We start from the raw sequence: 14780 nt of genomic DNA, 5'->3' as shown, positions 1-14780 counted from the left end.
TGTTCCCTTCAAAAGCCAGTGTCACAGATATAAAAGACTTCATAATGATCATCAAATATAACCCATTTTGCAACTGCACACGATGCATTTACCTTCTTTTGGTAGATATTTCTGATTTACCTTTGTATACCCAAACAGCACAAACTCAGTTGTTAATATGTATGTATGGAAAGAATACTGATTCTCAGAGAAGTCAATAATTTACTTAAATTTACAGAGTTTCTTAATAAAAAAGCCTAGAATATACTATTTATTCCTAATTTCAAGTCCACTACTCTCTCTAGTATGCTTTTGGTCTACTTCATTTTATTATTTTTATTTCAGTAAATATAAGTATGAAAAATATTTCTATTTTAAAATTTGAATGTGCTTTCTCTCTGAATGATACATAAATCTTCCTCCAAGTGGTTGCTGCTTTGTTTTTTGTTTAGAAAAACAATTGGATGATTCTTGTTGTTGGGACAGATCTGGCCTTTGAGGCTAGCATAGTTGGAAGATGATTGCTTCAACTAGGGAGCTGAATTTTTCTACAACATCAAAAAAAATTGAGATGTTTTCAAGGTCTTGTAATTCAGAGAACAGGATCAGGGAGAGAAAGGAGCCCAGCAAAACATGACATTTAGGCCAAGACCCAAAGACACAAATGGCAATTAAACAAGATTTCCCTTTGTAAAGAACTATCAATGATGCTTTAGATACCACATTGCAGTATGAATTTGTGTCTGTCCTGTAAAGCGCTGTAATTGTTGTATACTGCTCATTAAATCTTTGATAAAATTTACCATGCACAAAGATGGTACATTAAAAGTGTTCTGGCAAATGTTAGAAGAGTTATGGTACATTTGTGGTAAACTGTATAGAGAGAGGAGCATAACTTTAGAAGCTATTATAGTGAGGGGTAATTGAAACTCAAGTTAGAAAGAAGGAATCTAGAAGGAAAAATAATAGATGAATGAAATCCCCTTCCTATGACTCTCCTCTCTTTTCTGGAAGGCTCTAGAAAAATTAAGGAGATAAAAATTTTTCTAGATAGGATGAAAGCTTAAGTTATTTGACTTTAAAGAGAGGTTAAAACCACAGGTCTTGAGGGCCCAGGAACAAAATGATCATACCCATTTTTATGGGCTTTCAAATATTACTCCCATATGAATTTTAAGATACAAAACCCTCAAATTACTGCTGGGAGATTAATAACAATTTGAAGGAAACATTAGGTGATGATGTTTTTAAAATAATAGGATGTTGGATTATTTTTACTTTGAGAAAATAGGTCTAACGATGAGCATCTCAAAATTCTTAATCTGATTTATCAAATAACAATGTAAACATTTTGAAAAATAATTATGATAGCATTTATTATTTTACTATTTTAAAAGTCCCCACTCAATATTTAGTAATTGGGAAACGTATCATATGTGGTTTGTTGACTTGGTTTTTTTTTTTTTTTTTTTTAGATGTTAGGCATTGCTAAATCCTTGACTTTTGATTTTAAAACAGCACTCATATCTCATCCCTTGACCCCAATATCAACATGCTTGATTTTTTGCTTAACAAGTCCTATTTATATAAAATATTTTATCCTGCTTGGAGCTTTCTTTCTGCTTTTTATCCATTTGTTTTGTGTTAGCTTTAAAAAATAGTTTTCTTTATTGAAAAAAGAGTGTTTTTAAATAAGTAAATAAGTCTGTGCTACTTGAGACCCTTTGTAGAGATTGCAGAGGTGCATCCTTTTAGAATATATTTTATTACTATTTCAGGTTTAGCCTGGCTACTAGTCTTTCATTTGATGAGCCTCAAAATACCAATAAAATGTGCTTCAATAAGAAAACAACTTTCATTAAAAATAACATTCATATTATTTTGGAAAAAAAGTTGTAAAAGTTAAGGGTGGGTGGCAAGGTTTTAATAGAGACCATTTAGCTGATATATTTTTAGTTAGAACATTTAAGCACTACGTATCTATTTGGACTTCTTTCAAAAGAAAGGAATAAGTCAGAGGAACCAAGTCAGGTGTGTTAAATGCAGAGCATGGAGCAATCCTTTGTAGTTTTTGATTCTCATTATGGAACAGGTGATAAAAGGAGTTATGAGAGCAAGCATAGTACAGTACTAGTATAGTATAGTATACTAGCATAGTATAGTATTATTGGAGTTGTCACAGCTGAGTTAAACAGGTAAGTAGTATTATTCTCCTATGCCTGTGTACTAAGAACAAGGTGTTTCTAATTCAGTGAGAAAGCTTAGACTTTTTGTGTGATTACACAAAATGTTTTTCTTGGTTAAAGACCAGAAAGAATGTTTGCTGATAACTTGCTGAATTTGTTTAATGTGAACTTTCTCTAAGTAAGCTGCTAATGCTACTCAGGGTTATGTTTGCAGTGAGTGTGATCAGGGTAAAGTCTGGTTAAGGGGTGGTGAAAACCAGAAGTAGAAGAGGCTTTGTGTTGTACATCCCTTTACTTCCTCAATCCCAAATTTATTGAGTCCTATCATCCACTCCTCTTATACTGCCCCCTGTGTGTACACGCACACACAATCCTTCGTAGATTTTGTGATGGTGAAATAAGAAGGTGCCTAGCACACAGATATCCACAGAAACAATGATTCGGCATCCATCGATGAACAAATGTGCTTTTGTGAAAGATTTGTATCCAATCTTCATTTATCAGGTTTCCAAGACATGGTGGAGCCCAAGACCAAAGATGTTGCTTTGAGAAAGCAGGTTCATGCCCTGGTGGCAGACTCATTAACCATATTCCTGGATATAGACTGGGAACATTCGTTTAGCCTTGCGAACTTAGCTCCAGCTCTGCTTTGTCACGGTCCTGCTACCCAGTCCATCTTCCAAGAGACTCTGGAGGAGTTATGCTCACGTATGCTTTCAGTAACAGGCTGGGTGAACTTGGACTAACTGCAGTCCATGAAGCAGCACTAGAACCTGGCTCAATCCTTTCTCTGTCACAATGTAAGGACATTCATACCTTGCAAAGACCTGGTCAAAGACATCCCCATCTCTGCCCCTGGTGGCAATCCTTGCTATCTTGGTCCTGATTGTGGAATCTGAAGTAGTCCTGTGGCTTTGCTCTATCCCTGCTCTATCATGATCCTGAGGCAGCCCTGCCCTCCCATAATCACAGCAGAAGATACGCTTTCTTGTGTCCTAGTAATAGGTCTGCCAAGCTCAGACCTGACTGCAGACTCTGAAGCGGCCTCATTTCCCACCTCTAGACCCATTCTACACAGTCGAGGGGATGCCTGCCTAGGGACCCCGCCAGGGATCCACTGAAAACCACGCCTATTTATAACGCATTCATAAGACAAATGCACCATAAATCACATGACCTGACTCTAGACCTGCTGGACTGTGATTCCAGAGGTAGTTTTATGAATCTGGGGACACAGTTGGGACAGTTTTTAACCTGCCAAAACAAGTCTATATGTAAAAACTTGAAGTATTTGCCTCTTTAAATGCACAGACACCAACACAAGGCCACACAGATCACAAAAAATTAAGCAGACTTAACACCATCAAAGGGAACTAGTAAAACTCCACTATCTAACATTAAATAAATGGAGGTTTATGGGCTACTTGATGAAAAAATATTCAAATAATCATCTTACAGGGACTCCATGAATTACAAGATGACACATAAACAGCAAAACAATATAGGAAAACAATACACAAATAAAAGAGGAAGTTTAATAAAGAATAGAAATCATTAAAACACTCCAAAATCCTGGACCTGAACAGTAGAATTATTGAAATGATAAATTTAAGCAAAAGTATCAACAGCAGATTATATCATGCAGAAGAAGGAAGCAGCAAACCTTTTTTTTTGAGATGGAGTCTTGCTCTGTCACCCAGGCTGGAGTGCAGTGGCACAATCTTGTCTCACCGTAACTTCTGCCACCTGGGTTCAAGCGAGAATCAGTAAACTTAAAGATAGGTCATTTGAAATTATCCAGTTAGAGGAACAAAAATTCAAGAAGAATGAAAAAGAATAATGAAAGTATATGTGACTTAAGAGGCACCCTCAAACCAATATACACCCTCTGGGAGTACCGGATAGAGAAGAGAGAAAGGGAGTAAATGCATATTTCAAGAAATAATAGCTGAAAACTTCCCAAATCTATTGAGGGCAATAGACACTTTCATTCATTAAGACCAAACATTACCAAATAGGTTGAACTAAAGGAACCATATGCCAAGACACATTTAAATTAAATTATAAAAATTAAAGGCTATCATTGATGGGCATTTGGGTTGACTCCAGGTCTTTGCTATTGTGAATAGTGCTGCAATAAACATACACATGCATGTATCATTATAACAGAATGATTTATATTCCCTTTGGCACATACCCGGTTATGGGATTGCTGGGTTAAATAGTATTTCTCTTTCTATTAATAGATCCTTGAAAAATCGCCACATTGTCTTCCACAATGGTTGAACTAATTTACATTCCCATCACCAGTATACACCATGGAATACTATGCAGCCCTAAAAAGGAATGAGATAATGTCCTTTGCAGGGACATGGTTGGAGCTGGAAGCCAGTATTCTCAGCAAACTAACACAGGAACAGAAAACCAAGTACCACATGTTCTCACCTATAAGTGGGAGCTGAGCAATGAGAACACATGGACACAGGGAGGGGAAAAACACGCACTGGGGCCTGACTGGGGCCTGTCAGCAGGGTGAGGGGAGGTAGAACATCTGGATAAATAGCTAATGCATGCAGGGCTTAATAGCTAGGTGATGGGCGATAGGTGCAGCAAATCCCATGGCACACATTTACCTACGTAACAAACTTGACAATCTTGCACGTGTATCCCTGAACTTAAGATAAAATAAAATTTAAAAAATCAAATGCAAAGAATTTTGAGAAAAGCAAGAGAAAGTCATTTGTCACATTCAAGGAGGACTCCACAAGACTATTGGCAATTTTCTTAATACAAACTTTGCAGGTTAAGATATAGTCAAAGAAAATATTAACCAAGAATTACTTAGTTATATACCAAAAATATTAACCAAGAATTAACCAAGACTTACTCAGGGAAGTTGTCCTTTAATGATGAATGGGAAATAACTTCTAGACAAACAAAAATTGAGGGAGTTTGTCACCACTACGCCTGCCAAAGAGTGCTAAATATTCTTCAAGTTGAAAGAAAATGATGATAAACAAAGAAAAAATCTAACTGCTAAATACAAATATAAAGAAAGAAAAAGGACTGTAAAACTTTAATGGTGGCATATAAATCACTTTTAACACTACTATATAAAATAGAAGACTCAAGCAGTAGTAAGAAAAGCTATAACAACATACAGTTCTTCATGCAAACACAATATAGAAAGAAATAAAATCGGATGGCAATAACATAGTGTTTGTGTGTGGGTGATGGCAAAGTATAGAGTACACATACAATTCAAGTTTTATTAGCTTAAAACAGACTGCAGTAACTATAAAATATTTGATGAGAACCCTGTAAAATATACAGTGGATTCATAAAAAAATAAAATAAGTAAAGCACATCACTACAGAAAAATCAAATCTCAAAGAAACACAAGAGGAGAAGAGAGAAATAAGAGAAACACAAATTGGACAGAAAACAATAAAGAAAGGCAAGAGTATGTCCTAATCTATCAATAATTAATGTAAATGAACTAAATTCCCAAATCAAAAGATACAGAGTGGCTAGATGGATTTATAAAAGCAAGACTTAATTACATGCTATCTATAAGAGACTCACTTTACATTTAAGGACACAAAGACTGAAAATTTAGGGGTGGAGAAAGATATTTTATTTAAATAGTAATCAAAGAGCAGGGGTGGCTGTACTTCTATCTGACAAATTAGACTTTAGTCAAAAAGTCTCACAAAAGTCAAAGAAGTCATTGTATATGATAAAAAGGTGTATTCAATAAGAAGATGTAACATCTATAAATATATGTGGATCCAACATGAAAGCATATGAACATGTAAAGCAAACACTGACACATCTGAATGGAGGAATAGACAGCAATATGATAATAGTAGAAAATTTCAATTCCTCATTCTCTGTAATGGATCAATAATCCAGACGTAAAGTTAATAAGAAAATAACAGAACTGAATAGCGCTGTAGACCAAACGGACCTAATAGATATAGAATTTCCACCCAGCAGCAGAGAATACACATTCTTCTCAAGGACCCAAAGAACACTCCCCAGGATAAATCACGTGTTAGGTCATAGATCAAGTCTAGAGAAATGTAAGAAGATCAAAATCATTCCAAATATCTTTTATGACCACAAAGGAATCAAAATAAGAATGGATTACAATAAGAAAATGTGAAAATTCAGGAATATGTATAATAGAACAATATACTCTTAAACATTGAGTCAAAGAGGAAATCAAAAGGGAATTTAAAAAATACATAGAGACACAAAAATGAAAACACCAAAACTTTTTTTCTTTTTTTGAGACGGAGTCTGGCTCTGTCGCCCAGGCTTGAGTGCAGTGGCTCTGTCTCCGCTCACTGCAAGCTCCGCCTCCTGGGTTCAGGCCATTCTCCTGCCTCAGCTTCCTGAGTAACTGGGACTACAGGCTCCTGCCACCACGCCCGGCTAATTTTTTATATTTTTAGTAGAGACGGGGTTTCACCTGTGTAGACAGGATGGTCTCGATCTCCTGACCTCGTGATCGACCTGCCTCGGCCTCCCAAAGTGCTGGGATTACAGGCATGAGCCACCGGGCTCGGCCAACACCAGAACTTATGGGATGCAGCAAAAGCAGTACTTAGAGAGAAGTTTATAGGAAAAAAATACCTACACTAAAAAATTAAAAAGATATCAAATTAGCAATCTAATCTTGTACTTCAGGGAACTAAGAAAAAAAGGGAGAAAATAAGATTGTTAAACCCCAAATTAGAAGAAGGAAGAAAATAATAAATATTTGACTAAAAACAAGTCACATAGATTATAGAAAAACAATAACTAATTAAAAAATAAGTTTTGTGTTTTGAAAAGGAAAAGTAAACAATATTGAGAAACGCTAAGTTAGACTAACGAAGAAAAAAAAAGAGAGATGACTTCTCGTGATGTTTTTGTCTGCCTTTGATATGAGGGTAATGCTGGACTCATAAACTAAATTTGGAAGTGTTCCTTCCTCTTCAATTTTTTGCAAAGAACTTGAGAAGGATTGGCATGAATTCTTTGAATGTTTGGTAGAATCAACCAGTTGTCTTTGTTCATAGTAGCTGCCAGGTGTCCAGAGTGTCACAGGTCCAGCCAGTGCTGTGAAAGAAGGGAGGCAGAAGCCAATTGATCAGGTAGCCTCCAGATAAGTTGGATCATTGGACTTCAGATTCACCTCTTTCTTAGGGAAATGCTGAGAGCTGGAGTTTTTAAACTGCTAGTGTCTGTGTTGATCCTTGGGAAGGGGCCATGGAGATTATTAGACAAAACCACCAAATCTGTTCTCATTGGACCCAGGATGCTATAGTATGTTGTGTCCCATGTCCTGTAAGCAGTTTGAGATTTCCTGGACAGTAGCCTGTCGTCCAGATAGTCCCAGAAAAAGAGGGGCTTTTGCTTCACCTCACCTGGAAGAAGTTGGGAGAGTTTTCTTTTTTAAGTCTTATCTCTATTCTGAGCTGAGGGGGTAGCTACGGTGTATGTTAGTCTAAATTACCTTGTGTTCTCACTGATCTCTGCTGGTCAGAGCAGGCCATGTCCTGTGTCTTGTCACTGCTGTGGGGCAGGCTAAATAGAAGCCAGTTCTCTGGATAACTTGCAGAAAGGTTGGTACTGGATGCTCAGTGTATCTCAATGCCCTCCCCAAGGAAAAGCTTTTCCCTGGTTGCATGGTGTACTGCCAGGAACAGGGATTATGGCCCAAGAATAATGCAAATGTTCCATCAAATCAATTTGGCTGGTTTTATGCTATAGTGAGGTGTAGGGACATTGTAACTAGGTTTAGAAGTTTCACAAATGGAATCTGTCCATGAATTGTGCAGAATTACTTTGCTCATGGAGGAAGGAGAATTGAGACCTTCCCGTCATACCATCTTGCTGACTGAGAAATGAGAGTTTATTTCTGGCTCTGCCTTGGTGGAGGTAAAATCCCTAGAGTGAAGGAAAAACTTGAGCAAAATACTGAGTCCCTAAAGAACTAAAGATAGATTATGGTCCAGAGTGAAAATACAATCCCGTTATTTCCCTGTTACTCTTACAATCTGTTCCCTGGGGAGGAGACTGAGCAAGCGTCCATCCTGCTTATAACCAAGTACATTGTGTCATTAAACTCACAATAAATCTGGTGTGGCAACTGTGATAATATTATTATCACATATCTTTATTAAAGATTTTTTTTTGCCTGCTGCTTGAGAGAAACCAAAATTAAAATAATAAATTATGATGTATATATCAGGAATATTTTCAGGAACTATTGGAAATAATGTCTGGGTTTCATCTTAGAGAAAACAAAGCCTTAGAGCTTGAAATTGCCCTTCCAGAACCACAAGGGTAAGGAAACAATAAGACAACACAAAATTTTTAAGGCATAAGAAGGGTGAGTTTCTTATTTCCCTTTATATTAATGTCTTACTTGCTTTGAGGTGGAATACCAGGGATCTGAGACATTCTACTTTATTTTCCACCTTGAGACTCAAATGCAACTGTCAGAAGTATCTGTTCAAGATGGGAGGTGAGAATGTTCAGGGACATAAGCAACTCAGAGAATGACAAGTTTCGGTCAATAGTTTCTATGAATTGGATTCTCCCTTTTTTAGATTCATGACTTTTTTCTGTGACTTGGGGCAGTAACTTATTTCTAGGTTCTGTTGCTTTTCTTTTGGAGTAGAAACAATGTTCTTTGGTCATCCCCTGACCTGAGTCATATTAGAGAATGGCACCAGGTTGCTGAGGCCCCTGCCTCTAATTTTACTGGTGAGGGAAGAACTCAAGTGAATAAAGAAATGAAGAAATGAGGGAAGGAGAATTCTGTCGGTATCCACCCTTCTCTCTTCCCCTTATTATTTCCAGCAGTCTCGTCTGCATATGGCAGCACTGGCCCTTTTTTTGTAGGGTTACTTCAGGTGGGTCTTTGCTATATTTATCTTAGTAAGACTCTGACAAGAGAAGGTCAGTGCCATTCAGTCTCATGACAGTGGTGAAGCCAGATTCTTTAGGTCCAGGTTGGGTTAGTTTCAAACAATTCCAGCAATATCCCATGTTGTGGGAGAAAATATTGTGAGAAGAACTGTGTTGTCCTCTAATGCAACCCTTTTCTCCTGTGTCCACAGATTCTCTTGGAGAAGAATGAATCCTGGAAATGGCTCTTTGGTGACTGAATTCATTTTGGTGGGCTTAACAGACCAGCCAGACCTCCAAATTTCCCTGTTTTTACTATTTCTAATAATGTATGTGATCACTCTGATAGGAAATTTGGGTTTGGTAACTCTAATTGGGCTGAATTCACACCTTCACACCCCCATGTACTTTTTTCTCTTTAACTTGTCCTTCATAGATCTTTGTTATTCTTCTGTGTTTACACCCAAAATGCTAATGAACTTCATGTCAGAGAAGAATGTTATCTCCTACAAGGGGTGCATGACCCAACTTTTTTTTTTCTGTTTCTTTGCCATTTCTGAATGTTATGTGCTGACATCAATGGCCTACGATCGCTATGTGGCCATCTGTAACCCACTTCTATATAACATTGCCATGTCTCCTACGGTGTGCTCCAGCCTTATGTTTGGTTCCTATTTCCTGTCCTTTTCTGGGGCTATGGCTCACACTGGATGCATGCTGAGACTGACCTTCTGTGAGGCAAACATTATCAGTCACTACTTCTGTGATATCCTCCCTCTGCTCCAGCTCTCCTGCACCAGCACCTCCATTAATGAGCTGGTGGTTTTCATTGTGGTGGGCATCAACATCACTGTGCCCACTGTCACCATCTTTATCTCTTATGGCTTTATTTTTTCCAGCATCCTTCAAATCACCTCCACTGAGGGCAGGTCTAAAGCCTTCAGCACTTGCAGTTCCCACATAATTGCTGTTTCTCTGTTTTTTGGATCAGGTGCATTCGTGTATTTCAAACCATCTTCTGCTGGGTCAATGGATGAGGGAAAAATCTCTTCTGTCTTTTATACCAATACAGTTCCTTTAATGAACCCGTTAATTTATAGCTTAAGGAACAAAGACGTTCAACTTGCTTTGAGAAAAACCCTTAGTAGGAGAAAGTTTTGATCAGAAACAGTACCTTTCCATTTATATAGTTGTAGGACAGGGAGATTACAGTAGTTTTAGTAGCAGTCTGCTTATCCTATTTCTTTACTACTATGGTAAGGAAATTTGAATGTTCTCTCAATAATTCATTCCCACTTTTAATAGAGTACACTTTCTTCCTTTTCTCAACATTTTTATTCACCTTTCTTTACTGTATGGTAATAACATTAGGGAAGAATTTGTCTTTGGTTATTTTGTAATCGTTTCTTTTCACCATTTTTTTTTTCCCTCTGGAAAAAGATGAATGGTGTGCTAATGATTGAATCAGGTAACACTGTGGTTAGATTGTGTCCTTGTAGGAAAAATTTATCTGCCACTTGCCATTGGAAGCATGTATCAGGCAATGTGTTCCTATTCCCACAGTTTCATCTTCCACTGGGCAAGAATACATCTCCTTTAAATGCCCAAGAGGGAAGATTCCATGAAGACTATACTACCCACTTTGTATTTGCAAACACTAGCCACTAAGCCTTTTTTGAGAAACATTTTTCTTATTTAATTTTAAAAGTGAAACAGCATATCATCCATATATATTCTTTGCATGCATGGGAAAGTGGAGCAAATGGTAGTTAACTATTTACTTCAAGTTACACAGCCTCTTAAAGTCCAGACTTAATATAGACTTCTGATTTCACGTCTCCCAGCATTTCTAGTATACTCTCTTCTACTTCATTCTCTTTTATTTTTATTTCAATATACATGGAATATAAGAGCAGATTTCTATTTTGCAAGTTGACCGTACTTAGTTTCAGGATAGTACATGAATTTTTTTCAGTACAGGTATTCCCTTTGGCTGTTGTTTGTTTGGGAAAACAGTTTGATGATTCCTTTTTGTTAAGAAACAGGAGGCGTTTGGGGCCAGTGTAGTTGGGGGACTACTGGCTCAAAGATAAATTTTTATATTTGAACAAAACATTCTTTGAATAAACCAAATTGGGACAATACCTCTTCTGGAATTTCTGGAATAATATGTTGGTGTATTTTTCTTTTGAGAAACAGGCAAAAAATGACTATTCTAAAAATTCTTAATCATGTATCAAGTGACAGTTTAAACATTTTCAAAGATAATGTTATATATACTTATTATTTTACAATTTTTCTAAACTCTGCTCAGTATTTAGGTATTTGAAGTTTAGCATAGCTGGTTTGTAGCCTGTTTGCTTTTTTTCGGATGTTCAGATGTTTGGCATTGCCAAGTTATTAAATGACTTTAAGAACTCCTCATTCTCCAACCCCTTACCCCAATATCAACATGCTCGATTTTCACTTAACAATTTCTACAGAATAGTTGATGTTGATTAACTTTTGTTTTGTTTTTCATTGACTGTTCATTTTAATAAAAAATTATTTTCCTTATTGAGGCAAAAATGTATCTGATTATTAAACACTAGCTCTGCTATTTGAGACCCTTTGTAGACATGGAAGAGCCACATCTGTTAGATATTTTATGAACATTTGAGGTGACCCTAAAAGTAAGAAAAATCTTGTCACTAATCTTTCATTTGACAAGCTTTAAAATACAAATAAAATCAATAGCATTCTTGAAAAAAATAAACTTACTTTAAAATTAAGGCCTATCTTTCAGATTATTTTGAAAACATTAATTTAGGTATTTAAATACAGTTTGTAAAACCCAAGGATGATCAAGTATAAACAAGGCAATTTAGCTGAAAGATTTTTTCTTAGCAACTTAAGCAGTGTATTTGGAATTCATTCAAATGGAACCAAAATGGTATCTTACTTGCTTAGCATAGAATTATCTGCCATAGTTTTTGATTTTTTAAAATGTGAATGATGCCAAAGAAATTATAAAAGAAAGTATAGTTCTATTTAAGTTGTGACAGCAGAGTGGGAAAGAAGTAAGCCATGAGATTAATATGTGTCTGTGTACTTGAAGGGGATGTTTCTAAGTCGGGGAGGAAGTTTGGGCCTTCTGGGGATTAACAGAAAATTATTTTTCCCAGTTAAGGACCAGAAAGTTTGTTATATCCTGAATTTGCTTAAAGTGAACTTTCTCTAAATTTGCTGCTATTGCTGATCAGGATTTGGTTTTGAATGAGTGTGATTAGGATGCACTCTGATGAAGGGATGATGAAAGCCAGAAGTAAAAAGGGTGTTTGAGTTCTACATCTCTTTACTTCTATAACCTCAATCTCTATTGAGCCCCATTATCCACTTCTCTGCACGTCCCCTGGCCCCATACACACACACACACACACACACACACACACACACACAGAGTTCTTTCAAGTTTTCTATTTTATGAGACCCCTGCATCACGTGGAATCTCATATTAAAATTTTACAGCCACATTTAGGTAGATAATTCCTAGTTCCAACTCCAGAGAGGCAGGGCTGAGCAGGAAATTCTTCCTGAATCCAGTAAGAGTGAACAGTTGTTCCTTCAATCATTCCTTGTTTATGGAGATGCGACACACACACACCAAACATTTTATACATTACACTGTACAATGCACAAACATCTTGTACATTGTTCATAGCTAAGTGAATATAAACTTGTGAACTTATGGCATTATGCTGTATGTCACAAACAAATGAGGTGTGGTAATAGAGTATTATGAAGGTAGGTTTCGTAATACATGTTGCATTATGCACTTGAAGTCAGGAATTTGAGACCAGCCTGGCCAACACGGTGAAACTCTGTCTCTACTAAAATACAAAAATTAGCTGGGCATGATGGTGGGCACCTTTAATCCCAGCTAGCTGGGAGGCTGAGGCAGGAGAATCGCTTGAACCCCGGGAGGCAGAGTCTGCAGTGAGCAGAGATCATGCCACTCCACTCCAGCCTGGGGTGCTGCCAGTGGAACAGAATAGAGAATGTCAAAATAAAGCCCCATACCTATAGCCATCTGAATTTTGATAAAATTGAAGAAATTAAGAAATGGGGAATGGACTCCCTGTTTAATCTATGGTGCTGGGTTAACTAGGTAGCCTTATGCAGGAGAATAAAATTGGACTCCTATCTTTCACCGTATACAAAAATTAACTCAAAATGGATTAACGATTTAGATGTAAAACCTCAAACTATAAGGACCCTAGAAGAAAACTAGAAAATGCCATTTTAGACATTGATCATGGGAAAGAATTTATGATTAAGCCCTCAAAAGTAATTGCAACAAAAACAAAAATTATCAAGTGGCACCTAATTAAACTAAAGACCTTATGCAAAGCAAAAGAAACTGTCAACACATAAGCAGACAACCTACAGAATGGGATAAAATATTTGCAAACTATTTATCTGACAAAGATCTAATATCCAGAATCTATAAGGAACTTAAACAATTCTACAAGTAAAAAAACAATCACAGTAGGTATAAGACATGAGCAGATACTTTTCAGAAAAATGCAGATCAAAACCACAATGAGATACCATCTCTCGCCAGTCACAATGGCTATTACTAAAAAGTCAAAAAATAACAGTTGCTGGTGAGGTTGTGGAGAAAAAGGAATGCTTATACACTGTTGGTGGAAGTGTAAATTAGTTCAACCACTGTGGAAGACAGTGTGGCAATTCCTCAAAGAGCTAAAAAACAGAACTACCGTTTGATGCAGCATTCTAATTACTGGGTATTCGCCTAAAGTAATACAAACTATTCTATTATAAAGACATGTGCATTCTATTATAAAGACATACTTTCATTGCAGCATTACTCACAATAGAAAAGACAGAATCAACCTAAATGCCCACCAATGATAGATTCGAAAAAGAAAATGTGGTACAGATAAACCATGGAGTACTCTGCAGCCATAGGAAAGAATGAGATCATCTCTTTTGCAAGAACATGGATGGAACTGGAGGTCATTTTCTTTAGCAAACTGACACAGGAACAGGAAACCAAAATCACATGTTCTGTGGGAGCTAAATAACGAGAACGCATGGACACATGGGGGGAACAACACACACTGGGGCCTATTGGAGGGTGGAGGGGGAAAGGAGGAAAAGGATCAGGAAAAATAATTAATGGGTACTAGACTGAGTACATGGGTGATGAAATAATCTGCACAACAAACTCCCATGGCATAAGTTTACGTATATGACAAACCTGCACATTTATGCTTGAACTTAAAAGTTAAAAATAAAAGTTTTCCATGTTTCACCAATAATGTCGGTTCAATCTTAATAGATATACCTTATCACACTGAGAAAATTCTCCTCTATTTCAAATTTGCTGAGAGTTTTCTTAGAAATAATGAATGGGTAATGAATTTTGTGAATTAGTTTTTCAGAATCTATTGAACTGACTCTGCTATGTCTCCCTGATTTAATTAATATGGTGAATTTCAAAGTTTCACATTTAAGTACTAATGTGCATTTCTGCATAAATACCACTTGGTCATGGTGTCTATATTTGTCATATGTTACTGGTTAAAATGTCTATATTTTGTTATACATTTTTGTGAACAAGAAAAAAAAAGAAGACATACAAATGGCCAAGAAACATGAAAAAGTGCTCAATATCACCAGTCAACAGAGAAATGCTAATTAAGA

General features: G+C 36.7%; 1 protein-coding gene across 1 annotated transcript; it reads left to right on the top strand.

The window, feature by feature from the left end:
• Positions 1-9299: 9299 nt before the first annotated feature.
• Positions 9300-10232, top strand: LOC105554983 (olfactory receptor 8B3-like). The gene has a single exon (XM_012001657.1). The coding sequence runs from the start codon at positions 9300-9302 to the stop codon at positions 10230-10232; it is 933 nt and encodes a 310-aa protein (XP_011857047.1).
• The last annotated feature ends 4548 nt before the right edge of the window (positions 10233-14780 follow it).

The sequence above is a fragment of the Mandrillus leucophaeus genome, unplaced genomic scaffold, assembly GCF_000951045.1.
Source record: "Mandrillus leucophaeus isolate KB7577 unplaced genomic scaffold, Mleu.le_1.0 Scaffold669, whole genome shotgun sequence".
Lineage (NCBI taxonomy): Eukaryota > Metazoa > Chordata > Mammalia > Primates > Cercopithecidae > Mandrillus > Mandrillus leucophaeus.
The sequence above is the reverse complement of the archived record's forward strand: the minus strand, read 5'-3'. Positions and strand labels throughout refer to the sequence as shown.

Excerpts from the sequence above, each read along its gene's own strand:
- LOC105554983 (XM_012001657.1), top strand. The coding sequence starts at position 9,300 with ATGAATCCTGGAAATGGCTCTTTGGTGACTGAATTCATTTTGGTGGGC.